This window comes from Melospiza georgiana, chromosome 7 (genome assembly GCF_028018845.1).
Source record: "Melospiza georgiana isolate bMelGeo1 chromosome 7, bMelGeo1.pri, whole genome shotgun sequence".
Classification (NCBI taxonomy): Eukaryota; Metazoa; Chordata; class Aves; order Passeriformes; family Passerellidae; genus Melospiza; species Melospiza georgiana.
Window position 1 is genome coordinate 35,908,101 of NC_080436.1, and position 27,861 is coordinate 35,935,961.

Below are 27,861 nucleotides of genomic sequence, written 5' to 3' on the forward strand. Positions count from 1 at the left end.
CATTCTGTACCACTTCTATGACTCTACATGCCAAATGAGAGCCTCATTTGCAGCTCCTGCCAATAAAGAATGATATAATAGGAATGTTATGAGCTACTCATACAAAGATTGCCATTCAGTAAGAACTGAATCAGCCAGAGAGGTTCCAGATAGGTATTATCAAACACTGAAAGAGGATATAAAAAGTGGGATGATTATTTCCTTTTGCTAAAACAATTTCAAGCCACAGCATTAGATGCAGAACCACTGGCATACTCACCACAGTTTGCTTCATCCGACCCATCTGCACAATCTGGGTCTTCATCACACACCCACAGCTTGGAAATGCAGTGTTTGGTTGTTTTGCACTGGAAGTGGTCTGGAGAACAACTGTTTTCAGCTTTAAATAAAAGAATTCCAGATAAAATTAGAAATTTCTGCTAATATTTAAAATATGTGTCTTAAAGGAAAAAAATTTAAGGATTCAGGAATCAGCAATTGGGTGTCTCTAGCATCATTTATATAATATCTGTAAGAAAAAAGCATTCAAGTGTATACTGTTTATAGTTTTGTCATTTTCTTATATATCATTTTATATAAACATTAAGGTAAAACAAATATAATGAACAAAGTGTCTATTGTGATATACTTTTAACAGCAAATAGACTTACCATTGATAGAATCAAACCACTTTAGCAAAAATCAGACAAGTTTTTTACCTTACCCTTCTAAAGTGCCAGTTATAAACTCTAAGAGTCAGTTTATAAGACGAAGGCAGCTCTGGATGGTTTGATCAAAAACAGAATCAAAATTATGCATGATTTTTGTGAAATTCTGTGCTCTGTTAAATTGGGCGAATGTTGAGAAAAGTTTAACAAATATTTCACTTTATCAGTTTAGAACAACAATTTTTGAATGAATCCTGTAGCAAGAAAAAGATGCAAAGATGCAAATGAGCCTATTCTTTAAGGATGGTCTAAATTAGAGTTGAGCTGCATTAACCTTTGAACAGCCATTTAAAACCAAAACAGATCCTCAGAGCACACATGTGATTCTAGATGTTCTTTACAGATATGTACTCCAAATAATTTGAAATTGAATTGACCATAGGGGGAAACCAGGAAACATTTGGTAAGGTTTTCCCACATGAATGTATGTCCCACCTTCACCTAAAGAATTCTGTAGTGCCTTTAAAAATTTTCCTACCCCTGTTGAAAAGCAATTTGCTCCCTGATATTATCAAGTCTTGCTTCTTGGATTCGCCAAGATGAAAAATTTTAGGTTTGCTAAAAGTAGTGTATTATTTCTTTTACTGTCACGTTTCCATAGATGGGTATGTTCCTGACTGTACCACAAGAAATAATTCTGATCCTCAGCTAGGACACATCACCAGGGGATTTCACAGTGAAATCACAGGGATTTCACAAGAAACACCAGCTCAATGACCTTCATTGGACATTTGGAAAGCCTTCTGTATGAAATGTGACTTTGAAAAAGTCACCTGGTAAGCAAAACAGAACAATGGCAGAGCTAAAAAAAAAAAAACAAAACATCAAAAAAGAAAGTATTTATGGATCCCAGACTGGTGACATTAGAGTGAATCTCACCCGTTACCTGTCTTGTGCCAGAAGCCCAAGTCAATATGAATTTACAGCCCCTGAGCTGCAGACTCTGCTGCTCTGATTTAACTTCCGCCAGCTACACCTCAAGGTTTTTGGGAGCCTTCCATGTACCATGTGCTGCAGTTCTTTCCAAGGGAAAAAAAGTAATCTCCCTTATCTTTCACAGGAGCTTTCTTGATCCCTCTTAATCAGTTTTTAAAGAAACCCAACATAAAGAGCTTTTTGCAAAACTTGTATTTACATCTCTCCTGAGCAGTTTGGAAGAGAGCCATTAAACATGACCATCCACAAAGCCTTTCTGTCCTTAGCAACCCTTCTCCCCTTGAAGGATTTGTTCCTTCCAGAAATGCAGCACATGCCAACCTTGAGAAAGCTGATCCAGAACAAGCAGCTCAGATCAGCAGCAGATCTGAGCAGTGAAATCAGTAAAACAATGAAGCTACATTTCAAGGCAGCCCCATCATCTTTGTTACAAAATGATCAGACACAAACTTATTCAACAAATCTCCAGTATAAATCTAAAAATATTTTCTCCACTTATACCTGAGAAATGTAGAGTGAAAATAAATGTGAGGAAAGTAAGTTGCACTAAAAGCTGAGCGAATGGAAATCCAGTTACATAGATAAATTAATGAAATCCCCAGAGAAAGAGGAACAGAAAAGGTAAAAATAATCAATGAAAGAGCATGAATTTAGAAGGAGCTTTGGATCTACAGCTTTTCCAACAAAAGAGTCTGAAAAACATCTTTTTCCATTGAAATGTATTGCTGCAAGGCATGGCAGATGAAAGCCTCAGGAAGATGAGTCACTTATGAGGTGGTTCAGAGTAAAATACATGTTTCAACCTCAGTCAAAAAACCCAATTAAATGCCTGAAATTGTTTTTACCCCCTCTTCTTTGCAATGACTTTAAATATGGAGTTAATAAATGGCATTTTAGTTTGCTCTTTAGTATTTGAAGTATTGCTCACCAGTCCTGTGAATTAACTGTTTGCACGTTCTCAAATTGTTTTAGAGGACATTTACAGAGTTTTACTCCAGCTCCCTGTTTAAAACCAAAAAATTCAGCTACAGAGCAGAATTCTTTAAGCATAACTTACGACAGTCTCTTTCATCTTCTTCATCACCACAGTCGTCCTGGCCATTGCATCTCAGGTTTATTGGGATACACTTCTGGTTCTTTGTGCACTTGAATTGCCCCGACAGACACACGTGTGTGTCTGTAAAATCAATGAAAACAAAAAGAACAAGTAAAAATGATTAAAAGTTGAAAAGACTCAAAACTTCAAAGATAGATGAAGAAAAATGCCATTTGTTGACAGAGTGTGAAACACAGCATTTAAAGAAGTTTGGCCGGTTTCTGAAGCCTGCAGTGCATGCAAGCACCTACCACAGTTCAGTTCATCAGAATTGTCCCCACAGTCGTTCTCTCCATCACAGATAAAGGCTGGGAGAGCACAAAGCCCAGTTCCACACTGGAAACGTCCTGGCTGACACCTGAATTCAGCTGGGAAAAGACAAAACTGATTATGAACACTACCAGAGCAATGGTTAAAGCTCACTATTGCTGTTCTTACCCAGTGGACTAATCAAAAATACCTATAAACTTGTATTTCCTTTATAATCTCAATCGGAGTATATATTAGTAATTAAAGAGTACACATATGATTGCAAGACTAATTTCAAAGTCTGGTATCTTTAATTTGTGCAGCTCTAGTTACAGTACTAATGACACAGAGTGAAAACCCTCTGCAGGTTGAGGCTTACCAAAGGCTCAACAGAGACCTGTAATTTCGGATCTAAATGCTTGAGGTTCAAGCCTGCTTTTAAGAAACTCCCTATCCCATTTTAATTCTATTTCCCAAGAAAGGAATTGTTCCTTCTCCAGCCACTGTCATTAGAAATAATGAGCAATTATGTACCTCTATAGTAATATTATATATAAGCATAGAGCAGCTTAAAATAAAAACTTATGTAGAATGATTACATATGGTAAAATTTGCTTCAGAGGCCTCTGCAGCAGGAGAACTAATTATAAAATTGTAAAAGTAGGGGTGAGGGATTTCAATGTAAAAAAAAAAAATCAAATTAACTGTTAATGAACCAGAAGACCAGAACACACAGAGCATTTTTTTCAAGTATAAGCTTAAGGAAGGAAGGCAAGGAGAGAACATTGTTATTGCTCAGAAAACTGCAGCGGAGAATAATGTGTATCTAAATGCCAACAATTGCAACAAAACACAAACAAATGAGATTAGAGCCCCTCATTTTTATTACACACAAAAAAGCCCCAAGTAAACCTGTCAGAACTTTGTGTTCAGGCAAAGAATTCCACAATTCAAAATTAAAATCTTTAGCGAAAACATAACTGGGACGAAGTAAAGGTTTGAAAGATGAAAAATACGTATGATTTTCCAAAGACCTCAAAAAGCCCGAAGACCAAGGGACATAAAGTAGTGCTGCAAACTGAAGTGCCCACAAAAACCCTCTTCCTAAACTTTATGAAAAAGCGTTGTGTTTGGTGTGGGCGCTGGCGGCGGAGCCAGCCCCGGAGCAGCGCGCACTCACGGCACTCGGCGGGCTCGTCGGAGCCGTCCCCGCAGTCATCCACCGTGTCACACTTCCACCAGAACGGGATGCACTTGTCGGTCTTGCAGCGGAACTGCAAACAGGAAAGGCCAGCAGGAATGAAAGGTTTTGCGTTGACGTTTAGTCATCCATTTATTTATTTATTTATTTATAAGCAGGAATGGCGCAGTTTATGAAAATCAGCTCTGCTGTGAGACAGGGGCTTCGAAAATTAACTCAAGGTAGAAACCAATTCTGGATTTAGTTGGAGTATGTTGTTTAAACTTGTTCAATCTGTTAACTTGTTGTGCTCGCAAAAGAGGAAAAAAGAGATTCTCTGCAGAGAAAGCAGTGGAGATTGCAAGCATCCAAGCTGAAGAGAGGTAAAGGGGGGCCCCACTGACCTTGGGGCTAAAGCAGACAGAAAAGCTGAATCTGGGCCACAAACACCACATTTCAGCTATGTGACTGAAAAACTGTGCAGGCTCATAAAAATTGATAAAACAGTTTGATACATATGCATATGCAACAAGTTAGAGGGATAAAATAAACTCAGGAATTTTTGGAGTTGCATGTGTCCTTTAAAGGAAGCTATCCCACATGAGCCCAACACTAAAATTAATCATACTAACTTTACAACTTTTACAAGTTGTGGAGTGGCTTTTTCCGCAAATCAGCAGCTGGATGTGTTGATGAATCAATGATTTTCTGGCTGATAATTTTACAAAACTTGTATTTTAAATTTTGGTGTTTTTGTTATTTGGAGATGTTTGGCACTGAGGTTGCCAAAGTGATAAAAATCACTGTAGTTTCGATGACTGTGTTACACTGGCTTACAATGCCCCGACACAAACTGCTCATTATATTTTGCTGCATTCTGTGATTTCATTCTTGAAGGTCTTATTCAAAGCAAACACTTCAATTCTGCTTTTATAGACTGTTGAAGCAGACAACATCATTTTTCCAGATAAACCCAAACACCCACAGGTACAGAAAGGAGCCTTAATGTGTGGTGTTGTGTACAGTATTGCTTACATTGTTTGAATTAAATGAACAAACCAAATGTAAAGCCTTTCAGACTTTCAAAAGGATAAAACATCTGTAGAAAAAACTGAAAAATCCTTTGTAAGAAGGCTGTGCATTTACTCTCAACTCAGGTGACTGTTTGTTCTGACTGAAAGAGGAATGCAAACAAAACAAATGGTACAAACTGATGTAATTTTCTAGGGTTAAACCTAAAAACTGAGTCCATTATGTGTCTCATGTCAGGGAGAAAAATCTGGGTAGATTATCAATCAGCTTTTAAGAAATGTTGGCTTTCCTACCTCATGTCTCTATGAACACAGAAAGGAAAGAAACCAAGAGATTTAGAAGGGCAAGACATTTCATTTTCTGCCTCTGGGCAGCTTTTTTTCACATTTTAAAAATCGTTGATTATTCAATAAAGCAATAATTAAATGGTATATTAAATTTGGCACCTTAGATCAGTTTCTCTTTTCTGCCAAGAAAAATTAAGGTTTCAAAGGCATTTATGATATAGAACCCATAGCTGGAGCTACATCATTCCTGCAGCACCTTGAGGGACCTGCTGTGTAACAGGCTGGGCTGAAGGGCAGCTGTTACTGCCCCACATAGATCTGCAGCTCAGGATGCCAAAGGCAGGAGACAAATAGAAACTCAGACAATTGTCATTCTTTGTGTTCTCTACTTGTTCTGCTCGCCACAAGGGAATTCAGGCTGTCAAAATGGCATCAGAAAGTTATTTCCAGGAAATAGGCACTAACTCTGAGATGTTGCTATGAAGATACTTGTATTCCCTTCTAGACAGCAGAGACAAAACCCTGTAAAATCAGGGATCAGGGTCATATGGGTCTTAAATGGATGGAGTTTCGGTGTTCAAGAGTTGTTATTTTAAGTAATAGGGAACATAGTTTAGTGTTTTAATTGATTATTTTTTTCTGTTTTACCTATTGGACTGTTTTTAACACAAGTCTATCATTTTCCATTTTTCATCTTTCTAACTGGAGTGAGCTTGTTTCCTTTTTTTAATGCAAAATTCATTCATGCATCCCAAATCACTGTTACACACACTTTGTATTTTGATATTTCAGACAAATGGTTTTTCAAGGCTATTTTTACGGGTTTAGCAGCTGTATTTGTTCTTGTGACTGGCAGGAACACCAACATTTGAAAGCGAACAAGTTCTGAATTCTCTGGGGAAAAAAACCATTTGCAAGTGTTTCCCACTAATAGCCTTGGAGGTGAAACGCTCTGTGGAATCTCGCCCAGCTGGGATTCCTGCCTCAGATGCATTTGCAGAGGGCTTTGGACACAAACCACGGCAGGCAGGGCACTGAGGGGAGGGGACACCTGACCAGGTGGGTAGGGTGGGCTCACTGGAGTTAGTGGTGCTGATAGAACCATCCTGTATTTGGTCAAGTTTACAGTTCTCCTTCTCTGTTGGTTCAGGACTTTTGTGTTAAAAGGTGATGCTCTGAGCTCACCTTTCCTGACTGGACCTTGTGCATTTGCCCTGCCCAAGGGGTCTTTGGACCCAGCTCTGTGCCCTGCACCCTGTTTGCCATTTTTGTTAATAAAGTTTTTTTTTCCAGGCTGCATCCATCCCTCCCACTCCTCTTCCATTTGCCAGCTCCTCCCGTCTAAGCCGAGCAGGGAGATCACTGCGAGATTCCAATCTCACAATGCTCCCCTGAGTGTTGGGCTCCTTTTGAAGCTCCCCCATTCCCTGCTGAAGCCAGCACTCCCTGCTGCCCAGCAGGAGCAGTGGAGGCCAGTCCTGCAGCCCATACCTGGCTGGCAGTGCAGTTGGACAGACACGTCCTGTTGTCCGCGGCCAGGTAGAAGTTGGTGGGGCAGGCACACGAGTGCAGCTTGTCAGGGGCCAGCAGGCACAGGTGGCTGCAGCCACCATTGTTCAGCGTGCACACGTGTCTGGACACTGTGGACAGAACAGGGAGGTAGATCAGAGCCTTTTATCTCAGCACACTTCGGGGTATCTGCTTTATGGATGAAGAAAATTGTGTGCCATGTACTGTCTTTACAATGCAGTGTCCCAAATCAAAAACCCACAGAGGCAAACTCTTCCTGCTGCCTTTAAGCTATTCTCTGTTGTATGCAAAAATGAATTATTACCATGGCTGTAATTTCAATACTGAAGGAGTGAGAGGAATAAAAAAGCTCTTTTTTTTAGATATAATGAGAGAAAAATTAACTTATCTAGGTCAATTGCCAAATAGCATTCAGTTACAATTCAAATACAGTGATATCAGCAGATAAGACCCAATCATACCACCCACATTCTCTGACATTCCCTCAGTCTAGCAGTATTCTTCTGCAATATTAACACTTTTCAAAGAAGCAGGTTAAAAGTTTTCATAACACACTGCTCCCCTTTTAAAAAATGTTAACTTGTACTGTAATGCAACTTAACAGTTCTTCACCTGCAGTCAGTATTTGGGTTTATTTTTAAACACATAAATTATCTCTCTACTGAACAAGTTTTGTTAGATGTATTTAACACTGGATGTGCTTAAAACATTAATCACAGCTTTATGTTTAAAAACTGTACTTTGAAAACTTCCACAATCTGAAGCAGAAGAGAAACAATCATTGCAGATAAATGAGCATGCAGCGCCTCAGCACATGGCTACTGAGTTAAATACCTCCATGTGCAGCTTGGGAAGCAGAGACAGGATAATTACCATCAGGCTGCCTGTAGGGATGATACACCTGGATGTCTGTGATGGTGTGCCACGAGTTGATCAGGGACAGCCTGTCCGAGCCAGAGGTTTTGTGGGCACGGCTGAGGGATTTGGTTTTCCCGTCTGTCCAGTAGATGTAGTCCTCAAACAGCGTCAGTGCAATCACCCCTGAGATGTCTTGGTTAGGGACTGGAAGGAGAGATCCTCAGGTTAATGCTCACCCTTGGGAAACTGCCAGCTAAAATATTCCCCACTGCGCAGCATTAAAATATTCCCCACTGTAACTTCCCCTACTCTGCAGAAGCAATACAAATTGGCTCTTTTACTGGAATAAAAGTTATTAGAAAACATCCAGAACATAATATAAACATCTCCTGATGCTTTGTGTTTAATATACCCTTTCATACAATTAATAGCATTTTATTTTATCAAAATATACTGGCAAGAGAGACAGGAAAAATAACCAAAAATTGGCATTAAAATAACCATTGCAGTAAGAGGGATTATTGATCATTTCTAGCATCACCAGCCACACAATATTAAAAGAAAAAAAAAAGTCCTTTGCTACAGTATCACAGAGTTATGAGCCAACATCATTTGGAAAAGGATTCAAGGACAAAAGGGAGAAAAAGCTTTGGAGCATTCTTTATCCTGCAGTACAGTCCTTAACCTTAAGTTTTTGTTCTTGGTAAACAGTAACTGAATGCCACCTTTCTTTTTTCCTCCTTTTAACATCAATAGTAGTAATCATAGCTGTCCTAGGAGCATATCTGATCACAGTAATTAATTTGTAGATGATAATCTTTTGTTGCTGAATCACCTAATTACTGATAGAGGTGAAAAGGCAGAGCGGCTGACTGTCACATTTAACCAGCACGTCTTTAACACCTTTACCTTGTCTTCTGCATCTTTTTACCTGAAAAATGTTGACACAATAGGCAAATCTCAAATTCCTGTTGGGACATTTTATTGCTCACTGAGATCTGATGACTGGTACTCAGTATATGGAACAACAACTTAGAAAATTTAATTTTCCATCCAGCAGTCCTCCCTGTACTGAACTCCAGTGCAGGGCATGTTGCCCCCTGGTCAAGGAGACCTTCCTGCTTAGGCCTGAAATTATTTTCCCTTCTTATACGCCTCCATGAAGCACATCTATCACACTGAAATAAGAATATGATGCTTTTGAAAGAGCTTCAGAGTTTTTCTGGGAAATCAGTCAAAGTCCAAAGAAATCCTGGCAATTTTAACCTTAATCCTTATTACAGAGGAAACTTTGCCACAGTTCCATACACGGTACAGTACAAGAAGAGCTCTTATAATTTCTGTGATTTTTAGAGTCCCATTGTGTAAAGTTTCCAATGAGGAATACAAACCAGGCTGACAGGAGAAGCAGGATGAGACATCAGAAGCTGCTGCCCTGAATGAGGCCCTGAAGCTTTCCATGAAACTAATTATTTGCTAATTATTATAACTAATTATTGCTCCAGTTCTGAGACAGTATTGGTTTATATAAATTATGGCCCTTGCTTCTACTTTTGGCACCAAAATAAAGATGTCAAAGGTCCCACTCCAGTCTCTCTAAAGACAAAAAAAACCCCCTTTTTTATTTTCTCTTTTTCTGATCAAAGTTAAGTTTAAAATCAGAATAAAACAGCATATAAAAGCATTAATATACATGAACATATTTAAATATTTTTTTTTTTATTTCATCATCTTTATTATTACCCACCAATGAAAAATACACCCAATAGTCATCCTTATTTTGGATATCCAGGAAGCAAACCCCATATCCTAAGCATAGATATATGAATAAATGCTTTTTCTTTGGTTTTGTGAATGTTTGTGGTGTGCCAGACAATTTGTCCTGCCTTCATTGGATCAGATATACATCAAAATTCAGAAGAAACTTTATATTCATGAGCTAAAGATTCAGGAGATTACCTTACACTGCCTGAATTGCACCATCACACTGTATTAACAGGGAAGCCAAGTAAAGTGTGTGGCACAAAATATTAAATATTACAGTTAGAACACTGCACAGAAGAACAGTGTTCATTGACTCAAGCACAATTATTAGCATTTAATTTTTCTTTTATTTAAAGAAAAATAAATTCTGCAAGTACCAGGTTTAAAAGCTTAACTCTTTCAAACTTCTTAAAAAAAACCCCACCTTATCAGGAACAATGCAATAACCATTAGACTCTCTTCTTTTTATGTTCTTTAAAAAAAGAATGACAAAATATATTTGTTTCTAAAAACTGGGTTTCCTGTTATTACCATTTATAGGTATAAAGTTAAAACTGTCAGTGTCCTAGCACTCACAGATTTAGGTTGCAGTTTGTCTTGTCTCCATTTTTATTTCTGAGCAACTCTGTAATTTTAATGGGCTTCTGCATTAATTTTTCATTAGGTCACAATCAACACAAAGTTGCACCATTTAAAGCTGTTAAAGCTAAATGTATTCGGTTGTGAAACAAAGTTATTAAAAAATCAATTAAGAAAGCAATGAATAGTACACATATATGCAAATGAAAATCCATTTGAAGTAAAATAGAATATAACTACAGAATCACTGGACAAATATTTCTGACAAAAATCCTACACTGACCATAAAAATATAAAATTCTTATAAAAGACTAGTTAATAATAATTACATAACAGAAAAACTTGTAAAAATTTCTTCTAGGCTGACCATACAAGCCAATGTAGAAGATAAACCTGTAAAGCCTGAGAGAGTTTTCTGAAAACAGGCTAGCAACCAATTCTGACTTTACTGTTTAAAAAATAGTTCTATCACAGCTGAATACAATCCTTCTCTGCCTTTTAGTAAATTATAGCAAGGAAACATCAGAACTGTTGACATGTAAGAGGTTCTAGAATTTACAGTTCCCATCAACTGTGAATGACCAAACAAAAGAGAAAACAGAGGTAATTTTTACATCTGATTATCTGATGGAGCAGTAGTCTCTCACGCTCTTTATCATTTGCCTTTGAGGACATCAGTTTCACAATTTCCAAAATTTCGGGCAGTGAATATTGATTTTTTTTTACAAATTTATGGAGTAGTAGAAACACCCACTTCCTTTTTCCACTCTTTCTTGTAACTCCAAAAAAGCTTTAGCTGATTGATCTCATCATAAATGACATACAGTACTAATATTGTATGTCTAATACTAATTATTAACTCTAATTAATACTAATTATTAACCCTACAGCAAGCTCTGTGGTGTGATTCAGTTTTAAACAGGAGAGAAAGACTCACTGTTCCTCTTTCTTTTTCAAGCACTGCAAAACCAGATTATTTTGTATGAATTTAAAGTAAAGGCAGGTTGGTCATAAAAAAGCACCTCTGTTTCCTCTGCAGCTATTTGAAAACATTTCATCCCATTGCAAACCCATTAGTAAGAAAGGAATATATTCTGTTAAAGCTAAAACATTTACTTTTGGGATTCCTTTCTGCTCCTCTCAGAGCTGAGAAAGTTCCTTGCAATTCCTCCTCTTACACACCTGCTGCCAACTCTGATTCTCTGGTGGTATTTCATTTTACCCATAAATCATGGATTTTCTGACACTGAATGCTAATCCCAAACAGGGCTAACCCCAAACAACTAGATGAGAAAAGGGACAAGAAAGAGGAGGCAGAAAGGAGAAGGATTGCACAGGCCTTTCAGAAAGCTGCAGAAAACAGGAGGAAAATACACGGGCAGGGAATAAAAGGGAAAAATGAGGAGGCTGGCAACAGATCAGAAGTGGTGGGAAATAAAAATTATTAGATACTTGAAGACAAAAATGGCAATATATAACACAATAAAGGAAGATAAAGTGCTGCATGAACTTAAGAGAAGAGCCACAGGAGGGAACATGGTTATGTAGACACACGAGAACCATGACAGACTCAAAGTATATCTGTCTCTCTCTCTCCTGCATTTTGTATCAATTTTGATCCAAGAATATAAATTCATAGGCTGTAAGTCATATTTGTGATAGAAATGTTTACTTTTCTCTGAAAAGTGAACTCTGCTTCCCTTATATTTTCTGAGCACATTTACTTAAGCATAAAAATGTGTTCAATTGATTTCAGGAACGAAAATCATTCCATCTAGGATTGCTGAGCTACAGAACCTGAAACCATACAGAAGTGAAGCCCAGCTCCTTGGCTCTTATTGAAACACAAGCTTTTCCAAATAGAAAAGCAAATACTAAAACACAAATAATAATAAAAAAGGTCTCATTGGTGGGTGGTAAAACCAATGTAACAAGAAAAAGTGTCCTTTGAGGGACAAATTTGACCCCTTCTAAGAAAAAGCAAAATTATCAAAGTTATAAAAAAATAGATATATATCAAAATATCAAATTTATCAGCACCCTATCATGTCCAGAAGATGGTTGATCACTTCCAAGAAAGAAAAGGATGTGTCCCTTTCCAAAAACAAGGGGCTGCAACCTTGCCCTGCCCTTGTACAAAATCTACAAAAACAGAAGGGGTGAAAGATCCCTGTTAGGCTCTTCCCAAAAATTCACCCAGCTAGAGTGCCAGTGCTGGGAAGCCATTCCTAAAGGTAATTAATTATTGTTAAGCAACAATTTAAATTACTTTCCCTGTGGCATTAGAGCAGTTTCTGTTCAAGAATTTTGGCACCCAAACACAGAAAATTTACATGGGTGACCCGGTCTGAAAAAACATTCTACACTATTTTGAATTCCACTCCCTGAAACTTGATTATCTGAACTGCAATAAAACAGAAACAAAAAGCCTACTGACATCTCGATCAAAAGGGAACCAGTGGTTACAAACCCTCCAAAGACAAATTGCATCAAGGAAGAACAATTTTTAATAAGAAAATAGCAATTAAACCTACAAAACCAAATGAACTTGGAGACTGCTGATTTCTGCAGCAATTCCTGGCCCCCACTGTCCCCTTGCCAAGTGAACTCCCTTGTACCTGTTTCTGTCACATTTTACATTCAGTTTGGAGCCTCTCTGAGACACAGTCAATACTTTTTTATTTCCTATACTACTTACTCCTGATGCTTGTTCCTTTTGATAAAGAATTTGAAGTGCTTAGTCCATAAAATTAATAATGAATAATGACAATAAGATTATCTCTATTAAGCTTGTGACAAAGTATGTAGAACTGACATATACAATTAAATTTAAGTATATTACATTAAAATACTCTATATTAAAGATGAGATATTTTACAATCATTATTACTTTTATGAAATTGACACTTGGTTTAAAAACCTAAACCTGTCAAACTCAATGAACAGCAAAAAAATATTCATGGACTTTATAGACTAAGTCTATATATAAACTATATATGTAGTTTTAGGATGTTACTACTCATGTCTTTAATAACATGTTCACACATAAGTATTTCTTTTTGCAAAATTAATAGATACATCATATATATCACACACATCCATATTGGGTAAAGTATGGAAGCTAAAAGTCCTAGCATTCAGTGATGGGATACTTTGCCGGTATAAAAATGTAACTGAAACAATGAAAACTGAGAATTTCAACAAATTCACACAAAACTTGTTATACATCCCCAAACTGCTATCACTAAAGAAGCAGGAAATTTAGCCTTAAATCTAAACATCTTAAGGCACTCGTGTGTTTGAGATATTAAATTTCACTATTAGATATAACAACACCATGAGGAAAGATGCATAAATTTTTCAAAATCTGCCTATAAAACCAATTGATAAAAAACTAGGAATACAATATTTTATTTTCCCACTTTAAAATATTTTATTGCCTTTTTTAATTCACTGTGAGCAGCTGTTTATATGCCAGTAACTCCACTGCAGTACAGAGCAGTAATAAATTACTCTCAAATATACACAAGTCACTGTTTGAGTAGAATAACTGTGTGTGTTAGTGAGTTTAAAAGGTTTTTAAATTATTTTTCAGATTTACAGAGACCTTTTACCTGCCTGCCAGCCCCTCACCTTTGACTCCTGTCTTGGTTTTGATATCCATTCCCAGTGACCCCCAAGCTATTCCTTCTTTTATCTTTCCCTCTCCTGCCACCATCCAACTGTGAGGACACAAACCACTGGGCCACTTTGGTTTATCTCATTTATCTTCTACTGGAACCATGGGAGCTGTCCAACACTGACCCTGGCTTGATCAAAATCCTCCTGTTTTCCATGGTGTTGATTGGAACAGGGAGAAAACAGAAAATATGTGGTTTATGTTCTCTGTCCTGATTGCCTCCTGACAGGAGCAGCTGCATGGAAAGTAATGTCCATCCCTTAAAATTTGTGATGGCACAAATCCAGCTCATGGAGAAGTTTCAAGTATAGTGAACTATTTTCAGAAGTTTATAATCTAATTTGAGTATATTTCACAAGACCAGGGGAATATAGAGAAACCAACCTGCTGGCAACTTTTGATGCCTCAGGTTTTAGCTTTTATATTTTTCAGATTCTGTGCTGCTTTAGTGTGTAGTTCTGAGCTTCACATTAGGGGATGGTGAGCTCTGTGCACAGAGTAGGGAGACAAAACAATTCCTTCTCCAGCTGGGGACCAAGGACAAGTGATCCAAATCTCAGCACCAAGAGCCCACAAACAATGTGGGCTGGAGAGAGAAAAACAATCAGGATGGGACTGCATGGGCTGAAGCTGGAATTGAACAATTAACTCCAATATGCAAATAGAACAGAACTTATAAAATGAGAGTTCCTGTGACTGATCAGACATTTTGTGACCATTTTGGTTCATCTTGGGTGCAGCCCTGGCTGGGCTCTTGTGCTGCCCAAGGTGCATCCACTGAGGCTTCTAATAAATCCCTACTTTATTCTTTAGCTCTGCTTAGTCTCTGTTCTAGGTCAGCTTTCACAAGGCATCACCTTCCTTAACTGGTCTTCATAACCTGGAGACTGAGGAAACTTGAGTAAAGTAATTGAGTGAATTGCCTGTAGTATAGGTGAATCTGAACAATTTCTCCTGAATATTGTCCTTTAAAAGAGAAGGAACCCAATAAAAAAAAAAAGTAGTCAGATTTGGGAATACATATGTATTGGAGAATTTTATAGGAACAAATATGAAAAGTGATTCCAGAAGTCAATAATGGAGAGGAAGCAATTATCAGTTTGTGCTATCAGATGTGGATACAATGAATAATTCTATAGACTCCTTAAAAGTTGGGAAAAAAACTGTTGCCATATCAGAACTACTTCTCATCTGCTCTGGGAAACAAACCCTCTTTCAGACTTCTCTAATTTTTGAGTTATGAAAACCTCCGGTATAAATCTGGAATGAATTGATTTCTGTAATCATTTCTATATTAGGACAATTTTATAAACTATTAGGCATATTCTCTTTTAAAACTCTGGTGGCAGAGTTCAGAATTAGACACAAATACTAATTTTCTACATGCAAACTCCTTACAATGAGCAACATTTGAAATTACAGGCACTAAAAAGTAAAGTGATTGTAATCTCCAAACCTCCTGTACTTGTTACTTCAAAACTTGCATATATACTCTCCAGTTCTGAGAATTGCAAACATTCAGGAAGAAGCTGTCTCAAGAACAGGGTGTTTTTTCAAATTGAGGTCCTCTAGAAAAGTTATTAGCTGTTAACTATATTACACCTAAAGAAGTAATTTAACAATAATAATTTAGTCAAAATGCAACACTTTTCCATTGCTTAATTTCCATGCCCCTGTCACATGAAGGATTGTAGGGCCCAACTTTTTGCTTTTACAGTATAAACCAACAACTTGACACAGTTTAAGGCCTAATCTCAGAGAAGTTTCTGAACTTCCTAAACTGGACTCTCAGATTTCCCTTTTATAGTTTCATTTTACTGAAATGCTCGTCTTCAAAGGGAAATGGGGGAATGCAGATAGCTCTGGGATTTAGGAGCCCTGAAGGTTGGGAAAACCTGCATGGAGCAGCCAGATACCCAGGGAGCTGTGAAGCCTGCATCTCCTCTGGGCTGTGGAAACAGAAAGCAGCTAAGTCTGACGAATTCTTAAATTTTTTATTTATTTTTTCATAAAGCTCACATAAGTAAACCAGCTTAGTGCTTAGCCAGATTAGTGCTTCAATACTTGCTTAATCATTTACAGTGTACAACATTTGAGAACGCTGCAGTGCTGAATTGGCTAAGCTCTGAAGACAGTTTATATAACCAAGCATTAAACTTCAAACAGCTCAGCAAGGTCATCGCTGCCCCAGCGCCAAGAAGAGCTCCCAAGCACTCTGAGATTTCTGGCCTAGTTAGCATGTTTTCAAAATTCTTACTACGAGTCTCTTGGCAATTGTAAAAGAGAATTTCTCTGCTGAAATGCAGAGGAATTTTACAAGAGAAAAGCAGCAGATGTTCTCCTCAAAAAGCTTTAAGGTTCAGAAGAAACAAACAAACTTTAAAAACCCCGTACTTGTTGAAGAAATGTTAACACCAAGATCTGAATACATGTAAACTCCCATTGCATGTAATAAATACTCCATGGTTTAGCAGACAGCATATCAATAATCAGCCTAAAATTGTTGTGTTTATCCTAAATTAGCCTAAAACTGTTGTGTGATGTGGAGCACACAACTCTGCACACTGTCTCATACCATCCCTTAATGATATGAAATCCACTAATTCTGACAAGTTACTTATATTTGCTGTGTCTTTTGAAATCGCTGTGGCATTTTCTGATACATTTTGTAACAGACAATTTAAGATCCAAAAAAATCAAAGTCTCAGGAAAAAAACCCTCAGAGCAAGACAGCCTTATCCTCAGAGGTCACAGAAGCAGGTGAGAAAATGCTTAGTTTGCCATTATTAGCACTTCAGATTGCATCACTCACAGCATTCCTGTTCACACTTTTTCCTCTCCTCCATGAAAATGTATTTTGTGATTGCCATATCTGTGCCTTTATCCTTCTCCATTCAAACAAACAAAGGGTAAGAGCAAACTCAACCATCTCCCCCTTACTTAACTTTGACAATACAAAATGTGCAAAATGACAAAGGAAAACAGACCATGAAATCCATGTGAAAAAGAAGCCTTCAAGGAACACAGTTATCACAAGAGATAAAACCTAATCTTTCTCATTTAAGTGCTTATCAGTGTGGATTACAGATATCAGAAGGCCAAGGGGGGGCCTTCACAGCTCCAAACACTGAACTTCCCTGAGTTTCCCCTATTAAAATAATTATTTTACAATGGTTAAATTTTATCATCCAAAATATTTCTATTTTTGTGCTGAATCACAAAGAAATAATTTCTTTTAGTTGGTTGTTCCAGGAGAAAGCAGGGAGAAAAGGAAAAGACATTGATTAAAGGCAAATTGATCATTAAGTGTGAACTCTGCAAAACTGTCAGAGCTCTCCTTGGAGCACCCACAGAGTTGTTTCATCTGTTTCAGACACCAAGAATTCTATCACTGTCTTGTTAAATCCACATAAACCTTTCTACAACTTCATTTTAATTTGTTAATGATGTTTTGAGTGAAACTCTGACAGCAGAAAGCGACAAGAGGCATTAGGTGTGGGCACGTGGGAGAGGATCCAGACGAGGGGCACAAAGATGATCCAAGGCTTGGGAAACTGTGTGAGATCAAAGGCTGGGAGAACTGGGCTTGTTCACTATGAAGAGAAACCTCACCACCACATTCCAGCCTCTAAAGAGGCTGCAAAGAAATGGAGACTCCCATTTTACGTGGAAAAGGCAAGGGGTGATGGGAACAGGTTGGGAACTCTTGGGAAGATTCCGGCTGGAGACAAGAGGAAAACTTTTCACAGTGAAAATACTGAGCCATTGGAATAATCTTCCCAAGGAAATGGTGGATTGGACACTTCTAAGATGCAGCTGGACATGGTTGTGTGTCATCTCGACCATGCTTTTCCCAGAAAAGATTGGACTAGGTGATCTGTGAGGTTGGACTAGGTGATCCATGAGATTGGACTAGGTGATCTGCGAGGTTGGACTAGGTGATCCATGAGGTCTCTCCCAACCTCATCCTCCACAATGATTGCCTAAGGAAAAAACCTTGCTTTCACATCATTTAAATACATCAGGATCTTTCTACCAAAGCTCAATTCTTATGGCTTGAATATTTATACACCATCTGGACTTCAAAGAGACGTGTCCTCAAAGGCAGCATGGCACCAGCTTTACACAAAGTCACTATTGCTTTTGGAGCTTGCCTCAGATACCTCACTGGTACCAAATTTGGATAAATTTGCTGTGTCATTGTGACAAATTTCCTTCTTCTCCAGGATCAGGCATCCTCAGAAGAAGACATTAACTCTGCAGATACAGAGCAGCTGAAACTGATTTTATCCAGTTGTGGAGGAGAACCCCACAGGCTGGAGACCAAGGGAATGGACAGTGAAGATGGTCTGGCTGGAATTTTGCAGCTATCTCCTGAGTTTAGTGACATGAGGACATTTTTAGGTAAAGAAAAATTCTGAAACTCTCAGGCTGAAAGGGAAGACTGTGAAAGGTTTGACCACTGTGATCAGTTTAGGGCTAAGAGAGAAAAATTGGCTACTCTTTACTTCTTTCCTTTGAAAGATCCAGAAAGAAGAGTATGAGGATAATTTTACGAGAACAAAAAGCAGGATAGCAGCACAGGGAATGACATCAAGAGGAGTAGGGAGCTTTGCTTCCTCTGTCAGAAGAGCAGAATGTCAGCAGGATTCCAGCTCAGGGCTATATCTGAGTGCTGCTTAGGTGAGCAGGTTACAACTGACCAGTGTTCATCCCAAAAAAACCATGGACATTATGCTGAGATTAATGGGAATATTTACAGCTCTCATAACTACTGCTAGAAAGCCACCAATCTACCATCTCAGACAACTGACATTGAATTATTAATGATGCATTTATAACCTACAATTCATGAATGCAAGGGCTAGAAAACTTGTTGGTTTCCATTTTTTATTTCATGGTGAACCTTTGATCTGAAAATAAAGTAGTTACTTCATCAGTTGTGGTTTGGAGAAGACCTGGAGGCCCCCAGTATGAGATAAAAGCCCAAAAAAAGCCCAGATCCATGAAGTTTTACCAGAAATACAGCAATGCTGAGATTTGGGTAAAGCTTGAGGAAGGAGCTCAGGTAACAATTTCATCTCAAATAAAACCCCCCAAAAAACTTAGTAGACTGATACTATTTCATATATTTGAATTAAAATGAAAGCTCTTTAATTATACAATTTGGAATATGAGAACAATTCATCATAGTGTAGAATTTTACTTTTTTTTTGCATACTTTACAGATAAATGACACAAGCTGTTTAATTATCTGTCAGGTGAGAAGCAAAACACAGGGATAAAGATTAGTTCATTACATAAGTATTTCAAAAGTTATTATTTCACCCATCTACCAGGAAAGCCCCAAATTACATTTGAAATAATGTTCTCATGCTGAGCAGACTAATAGCTTTTCCAGGCTTTCTGAGATAGGAGAAAAGGCTGATTTTAGCCCTCTATCCTGACACAGAGCACAGAGGATCTATTCCTTCTACTTTTAACAGCAAGTTTCACTCACTTTGTGACTTAATCAAGAACCTGTCTATATATGTCAGGGTATAAAATTGAAAGAGTGCCTCAGATTACTGCTTGTGTTCCTAGAGCTTCTTTTTCTATTTGATATTTTTCCCACAAACACATAGCACTACAAGTTTAAAAATTACTCATATCAATAGCAGGGAACAAAAATGAAGAGCAGATTTTAAAATATTGATAAAAGGAAAAAAAAATCTCAAAAAAGTTTGGAAAAAGGTTTTAAAGGACAATTTTTACATAACTGTGCATAACATTGAAAGCATCAAAAAGAAAAACAACTGAAATGTTGACCAACCTTTATGTCTGTGAGTTCCATCCATGTCAGAAAACTCAATGTGGTTTTCATCAGCCCAGTACAGTCTGTGGTTGACGTAGTCTATGGTGAGAGCCATAGGTCTGGAAATCTGGGTTTCTATAACCACAGCTTGCCTGGATCCATCCATCCCAACCCGGCCAATGTGAGGGGACTCACAGCAATCTATCCAGTACAGGTATCTGTGGAACAAAACACAGCAGCTGAGTAACTGTGATGCTTCTGGTTTTAGCTTTTATATTTTTCAGATTCTGTGCTGCTTTAGTGTGTAGTTCTGAGCTTCATATTAGGGGACAGTGAGCTCTCTTCAGAGCAGAGAGACAAAACAATTCCTGCTCTAGCAGGAGACCAAGGACAAATGATCCAAATCTCAGACCCAAGAGCACAAATATGGACTGAAGAGAGAAAAACAAGAAGGATGGGACTTTATAAGCTAAAGCTGTAATTGGACAAATAACTCCAATATGCAAATGGAGCACAACTTTTAAATAAAAGTGTGAGACCCTGTGACTGATCGTCCCTTTTGTGACCATTTTGGGTTCACCTGGGGTGTAGCCCTGGCTGGGCTCTTGTGCTGCCCAAGGTGGATCTATTGAATCCTTCTAATAAATCCCTACTTTATTCTTTAGTTTTGTCTAGTCTCTGTTCTAGGTCAGCCTTTACAAGGCCTCAGCAGCAATAATTGACCAGAGTAGCTGTGGCTGCCCCATGCCTGGAACTGTCCAAGACCAGGCTGGATGGGGCTTTGAGCAACCTGGGGCAGTGAATGGCATCCCTGCCCATCTTGGGGGTTTGAAACTGGATGATCTTCAGGTCTCTTCTTAATCAAACCATTCTGTGACTCAATGCTTAATTTATTTAATTGATCTCAAGAATAAATCAGTCATTACAATATTTCCACCTTCCAGATAAATCTTTTAGCTTGCTGGACCTGTCTGTAAATAGGTGTGCTGAATGTAACAGGTTTGAATAGGAATCCCCATGGTAGGTGTGATTTTATTAAATTGATTATGGACTAATAAAATGTGCATTTAAATGGCTTAGTCTTGACACCTTAGAATTTGAAGCTTCACCCAAACTGGACTTTGTGAATCTCACATTCTGCATAAATGGCATCATTAATAAATTTATCAGAAATATGGTATTAAATCTAGTTTTTTTTATATACATGTTACAAAACATTTTTTTGTTGTTATGCAGCCACACAATGCAAATTGAATTGCTTCGGGAAGTACTAGCTGCAAAACATTAAAACAGTTTCTCACACAGAGGGTGTAAAAATGGGTGAAACACTGAGAAAGACTGTCAGAAAGCTGAGCAGCAATTTTCCCCTCAACATGCTATTTAACCACAATGCAGAGCACGTTTGCCATAAAGGAAGAAAAATCCCATTATTTAGTACATGGATGCATGTGGCTGCTGTTGTGTGCCATTACTCAGAACCTCAGGACAGATCTTTCCAGCTGGGAAGCTGATTCTGCTCTACAGGCTTTGGACAGGCTCTCCAAAATCCAGATGCAGCTCATATCCTTGATAACCACCTGGAACAGAGTTTGTGTGCAGGAGGAGATGGTGGCCCTAGGAACAGTGACAGGTATCCCACAACACACAGGTGCAGCGTGCTGGCACCCAGCCTGCTCCACACAAGCAGCAGACAGAGGAAACTTCCTCCACTCTCTCCAACAGAAAATGTTTTCTTTGGAAACAAACTGCAATGGCAGCAGCAGGATAATTCACTAAGCATTTCTCATTTGTGAGGGAAAAAAACCACAAAAAAACCATGCCCAAGATTCAAGTAACACCATTTTGAATTATAAATCTGAATTTGAGTTTTTATTTCCAGTAAAATTCTATACTAAAATAAATGAACATAGGCTTATGTTTAGCAATAACAATGTAAAAACTGTTTTGGAAAGCTGTCTATACACACGAAAAAAAAAAACCAAAAACCCACCAGTAAGTTATTATGCCTATTTATTTATACATCTAAGTCTTCCTGAAAGACTGGGACTCTGTGTATTAACTTTGTACAGTGATTTTTGCATACTCAGTAATGCACAGGCAACCACAGAAAGATCCCATATATTCATCTCTTGAAGACATTAAACAAAGGTCTGCATCCTCACTCCCCAATATTACAGGGAAGAAAAGGTACAGTTGCAAGAAAATTAAATTATAGTTCTAAGAAATAGTAGAAAATAACTTTTATCTTGAAAAAAAATAGCAAACTAGATAGGTTATATTTTTATGCAAGGAAAAACACTACTTTTCTTTGTTTAGGTAGAGTCCAGACCAACACAACAACTTTGTCCTATCAACAAATATTAGATTAAAAAAAACCCCAAACCAACAAAAAACTAAGTATTATTTCCTATGTATTTTTTGAATAAAAAAAATTAATATCAAATGAGGATTAAGTAGGAAGTACTGAAAATTGGCTGCTTCATACCCAGCTTGAGGATCTAAGGACAGATCTCTGGGAAACTTCACTCTCTTGCTCACGAGGACAGTTGGGTACAAGCCATTGAGTTTGGACACCTCAATAATTCTCTTTTCAGTATCAGACCAATAGAGATTCTTCCCAATCCAATCGACAGCCAGGGCATTGGGAACAGCTGTATTGTGAACTACCTGGAAAAGCAAAATTTACGTTAATTATTTATCTAAATAACTGGGAAAAAGGAACAATAATTCGAGGTCAGGAATTACGTTAATTATTTATCTAAATAACTGGGAAAAGGAACAATAATTCTGATGCCAGGATATTGAGAGACTGGATATTTGGTACAGTGACATAAAGCATGTAAAAATTGGGTATTATTCACTGCTAAACACTGACACTTCTCAGGTAATAACACTTCTTAAGTAGCTACAACAACGTGACACTTTCCTCCTAGTGAAGGAGAATGGAGCATCCTATGATATTGTAAAGAGGAAATTAACAACTCCTCTGCATTATGCAAAAAATGTAAACTTTTGATCTTTCATTTCTCATCTTAGTACCTAGTTTTCTCTGAATTTTAAATAAATAAATAAATAAATCAAACTTTTCTCTCTTTCATTTCATACTCCATTTTTTGTTCCACAGAACAGAGTGGAGATGTGGCTGCTCTCCCCACAGTGTGCCCTTGAGCACATCTGCTGCTCGTCTCCCCATTTCTCTCTGCAGTCTCCATCAGCATATCCTTCATTTTAGTGTCACAGTAGTGCCATATGTCACAGTGACAGAGAGACCATGAGAGCACTCAGAGGTACTGGCTGGAAAGGAAATACTGTGCTTTTACTTCCAGCATTCATGTGGCAGAAGAATGAGGAACTTCCCAAAAATTAGTTAAATTTTAAAAATACTACATTGCTAAGAGACAAAAGTAATTTAGTCACCTACTGGAAAGCCTACAGACTACTGACAGGGTTGTGTTATTCTCAGGGTTTTTGATGACTTGGATAATTCTGGAACTTGAACAAATTCCTCTAGATATATGTGATTACAAATCTCATCATGGCATGAGTCAGTCTGGCTTGTCTGGGAGTACTTAATGTCGAGTGTTCAGTAATATTTGAATATTCACAATCATTTGAGTCCAATTTCTTCTAGGCTTGAAAATTCTATTCCTGAGAAGATCTATCCTGACCTATTTCATTCCTGATTAAGGTTTGTGCAACTAGAACTTCAGAAAAAAACCCCACAGATCAGAAAGCAATACTTGAAAATGTATATTTCTTAAGCACTAATAATGGATTTTAGATCTATCCTGACCTATTTCATTCCTGATTAAGGTTTGTGCAACTAGAACTTCAGAAAAAAACCCCACAGATCAGAAAGCAATACTTGAAAATGTATATTTCTTAAGCACTAATAATGGGTTTACTACTGTGGTGTACATTCTAATTTACTGTTATCTTCATCACCAACAGCATGTGCACCAGAGTTTAAGCTTCATGTATAAACCTGTATTATGTATAACTGAATGTGCTAGTTTTAAATTTATTTACCATCTGAAGACATGGAAAAGCCTTCAAGATAAGAAGGGCTATGGTGAGATGCTTTAAATCAATTTTATAGTTATGAATATGTAAAAGCACCTTCTCAGGTTGTTACATAATTTATCACCTTAAAAAATCTTTTAAAAAAGTTAAATTCCAGGATACACTGCTTTTTTAATGGGAATAAGAGGTTCTAATTTCTAAAACCTGCACACCACCAGCTTCACCAGTCTATAAATGTGTAATTGCAGCAACTGCTGCATGCACTGGCACAAGGGACATTTCATGCAGAAATAGATGACTCTGAAATTGCAGATAGTGGTTTAGCTGTCTAAATAACACACTAAAGCATCAACCAAAATAATGAGTTTCTCTTTCTGGTGGCTTTTCCTTGGGAGAGCCACTTCAGCCTGTCCCAGCCACTGAGACCACCAGTGTGACACTTCATGTGCATGGTCCAGCTCTTGACTGCATTTCCCCACCAACATTTGAATCCAAACTCTCCATAAAACTCTGTTCTAACAGCTGAACACAGCCATGTGAAAAAGCTGTCATTTCAATTCTCTAAGTATCTCCTCCATGGGCAGAGGCAGAAGAAAAATGAGATGCCATCAGGCTTCCCAGAGCTGGTGTGCTGAAGAAATGCCATCTCCTGCAAGGGGAATCCAAGGCAATACATCAAATGGCATCACTTACACTGAGAGCTGATCTATTTATAGCAAAAAACAACGAGTGAGAAGATAATGAAACGAGAGATTCATCAGGGGAAAAATCATAAAAACTATCTCTCGTGACAAAACAACCCCATTAAAAGATGCAAACAGGTTTGCTAGATAACAAATAATAATACCAGCATTTAAAGAACTAAATAAAAAGTTATAATACTTTCATTTGTAATAATTTTTAATAATGTCAGTTATTAAGGATGTCCTATGGCAACCTAATAAGAAAGTCAGAGCCACAAAAATTTGGCACTGCATAAAAGGTTACTGACAGACTATTAGACAGCTACAGTATATAATTCTTTTAATTTTTTTCACCTTTTTTTTAGCTTTCAGAGGCCAAATCTGGGCCAAGTTTTTCACACAAAAACCCATTTTTTTTGGATGAAAAAGAAATGGACCTATTTTTATGAATCTTGCATCCTATATGACTAAAATTTTCATCAACATGACACTTGTGCAAATTGCAGATTGACAGAGAAATGAAATATCCTCCATGTCCTCATCCTAATTTTCTTCTAGTGGTTGTTCAACTTTTTGAAACCTTTTCTTATAAATGGAGAAACCTTTTGAAACCTTTTCTTCAAAAATGAAATTAATAATGAATCAGTAGAAAGCACTGTTTTGATAGTTTTCTACCTGGTTATTGGAACATTTTTAACAGGGAAAAATTCTTTGTTGTTGAAATAGTGAGGATTAGAAATAAAGAGTCTGAGTAATCCCCAGCCCTTATATAACACTGAATCATCCAGAAAGGACAGAAGCTGAGGAGGATGCTTTGGAAACTGTTTAAGGACAATAAGTATGATTCAAGGATTTAATGGATTTTGAACCCCCACTTTCCAGTTTTCTATTTATTTCCCCACACTGAGCGCATGGTGGATTTTACTTTCACCCCAAAGCAATCAGATTTTCCAGAAGATTTTCATCCACTTGCTTTTTTTTTCTTTTTAAGACCAATTATTTTGGTGTGAAGGATGCAAATGAGGTTCCTTGGAGCCGAAGAGTTTCAAACCCTAACTCGCAAAAGGAGCAAAGCTGATGTGCTCTGAGTTTGTGTCAGTCCACACACCAAGCTGAGAATGAAAACCACAAATCTTTTCTCTCTGCATGTTTATTGGTGTGCAGAGAGGGAAGAAAACTCACAGGATATGTTGCTGCTCATTTAGGTCCCTGTTTCAGAAGGTCAGACATAATAGAATAAACAAAGAGTTCCTTACTGCTTATCACCAGTTCTGGGAAAATGTTCACACAAGTCAACAAATGTGCTTTATAGTGGATTTGTGAACTTAATCCACTACAGAGGCAGAACAGGCTGTGCAGAAATGGGAATGCACTTTTACCCTTCACAGCAAAGACACTGAGTTACTTTAATTATCAGTGCAGTGGAGGTGAAACAAAAACAAACTGAAGATCACAGAAAATGTTACATAGGAAGAAATAACACACCAGTGTATTTACACAGCTTACACCTAATTATAGCTCTCTTTTTTCTTTGGCATCCTGGAAGCCACATGCAACTGCCAATTCAGTAAACTGTCAGATAAGTCATAAGGAATTTAGCTCCTAAATGCAGTTCTCCTTGTCCCTATCTTTACTTCAAATAAGATACAAATGCAATTAAATTTTACTAGGACTCACTAGCTCATGCTGCGTTTGTATTCATACACCAAAGCCTCACAATCTGGGTTAAATGTATGAGGGAGCATTTCCCAAAGCACTCAAAAAATTTAATTCTAGTAGTGACATTATTAATCCTCAATTACCTTGATGTCACTTCCATTTAAAGACATTCTGTTTATGCGGCTGCCATTTGGTCTGCTGGAATCAATCCAATAAATGAACTCTTCTCTGTAGTCAAAGTCTATTGCAATCACATTGTTCAGCCCCTAAAAACAGAAAAAAAAAAGTCCATTTATTCAAATGTGTGAACACAAACTGCTGGATAGCATTCAGAATGCAAAACACAGTTAATATTTCTAATGCTTTATTTTACTGTCTGCATATTTCTGAAGCACTTCCCTCTCTTTTCCATACATTACTTGTAAACAGAGTAAGACAAAGACTGTAACAGAAATAAATGTGGTGCCAAATTAACTGTGTCACTTCAAAAAAATGCAGATGATACATGAAACTAAATGAGGCTCCTGTGTTTTTCTATGCTCTTATTTAAATGAAATTTGGCAGTAAATATTTCTAATTTTTCATCAGTTTCACTGCTGATAACTACCTTTGGCCTTTCTTTGGCAAACTAAATGGGAGAGTAAGAAATAGTATAAATAATGAAAAAATTTCCTTAGTAATATAAAATAATCAGGAATTCAAAAAGGTGGTGGTGCAAAAAGACATTAATGTTAATGCCTGAATGAGGAGGTTTTGACTTCTTAGATGCTATATTATAGGTACTCTATATATATGTATTTGTATATATGTGGGTGTGGATGCACACAGACACAGTGGTAGATACAAAAAGAGTGAAAGTTGGGGATCCAGCAGGAATCTGGGAATCTTCTATGGCTCCAATTACAAAGCCAACACATTTTGAGAGAGTGGTGATTATATCTGAGTTACTCCAACATGCTGGGAGGAGCAGTCATACAATAATGGCTTTTCATCCCAAATGGCCGATAAGTAAGAAGAGGGTTGCATTCAGATGATGGCTCTTATTTCCTTATCTGCCCCATAACCTGCTGAATATTCTGATAGGTAGTGAAATAACAATTATTCTTAATATGCCAGGTTGTTGTTATCAATGAGAATACGGGGCAGCAGCGCTGAAAGGAATGGATGCGGTCTGTATTGCCTCTATAAATTCAAGGTCAGTTAATCAATTCCCTTATCAGCCCAATGGCATCCTGCTCTCAGGCAGATCAGCAGCCTCGCTGTTTAGTGTAATTCATTGCTGGGAAGGGAGGTGCTGGACCAGCCAGCTCCAAAGTAAACAAGTAAGGACAATATTTAATCGTATACAGAAACTGATACACGGCTTATCCGCCATCTACTGCTGTGTAATTACTGTAAATCTACCTTTTGATCAAAATGTACAGGAAAAGAGGGGTTAGGCTGCACAAATCATCGTTATAAAAAGCCTGAAACAATTCAGTGTAGGAAGACCACTCTTATTTGTCAAAAATATCATGCACATGCAGACACTTTTCACAAAACCAGCTGCAGCTCTGTCAGCTCGGCTGCAAAACACTTCTCCTGCCTCTTTTCCTCCTGTTTGTATAATTGCATCTACAGAGAAACCTCCATGACAAATTCTTACTTAACCAAGGAGACAACAGGTCAACAAATACAAAATAATGCTTCATACAATTTTATAATATCCTATAAATCAAAATCAGCAATTTGTAAAAAATATGGCCTTATCTCTATATATTCCACAACACTGTAAAAGTTTCCTAAAGGATCAAGACAAATACAGA

At 37.6% G+C, this 27,861-nt stretch overlaps 1 protein-coding gene across 3 annotated transcripts in view; it reads right to left on the bottom strand.

The window, feature by feature from the left end:
* The window catches only part of LRP1B (LDL receptor related protein 1B), a 642,008-nt gene that overhangs the window by 73,014 nt on the left and 541,133 nt on the right, over window positions 1-27,861 (bottom strand). For all 3 annotated transcript variants that reach the window (XM_058028149.1, XM_058028148.1, XM_058028147.1), the window contains 9 exons: window positions 26,200-26,322; window positions 22,177-22,358; window positions 19,710-19,909; window positions 7,891-8,079; window positions 6,979-7,127; window positions 4,169-4,262; window positions 2,991-3,107; window positions 2,701-2,820; window positions 260-379 (listed from right to left, as the gene is read on the bottom strand). In XM_058028149.1, coding sequence (XP_057884132.1) covers window positions 260-379; window positions 2,701-2,820; window positions 2,991-3,107; window positions 4,169-4,262; window positions 6,979-7,127; window positions 7,891-8,079; window positions 19,710-19,909; window positions 22,177-22,358; window positions 26,200-26,322 — 1,294 coding nt within the window. The remainder of the gene's footprint in view (window positions 1-259; window positions 380-2,700; window positions 2,821-2,990; window positions 3,108-4,168; window positions 4,263-6,978; window positions 7,128-7,890; window positions 8,080-19,709; window positions 19,910-22,176; window positions 22,359-26,199; window positions 26,323-27,861) is intronic.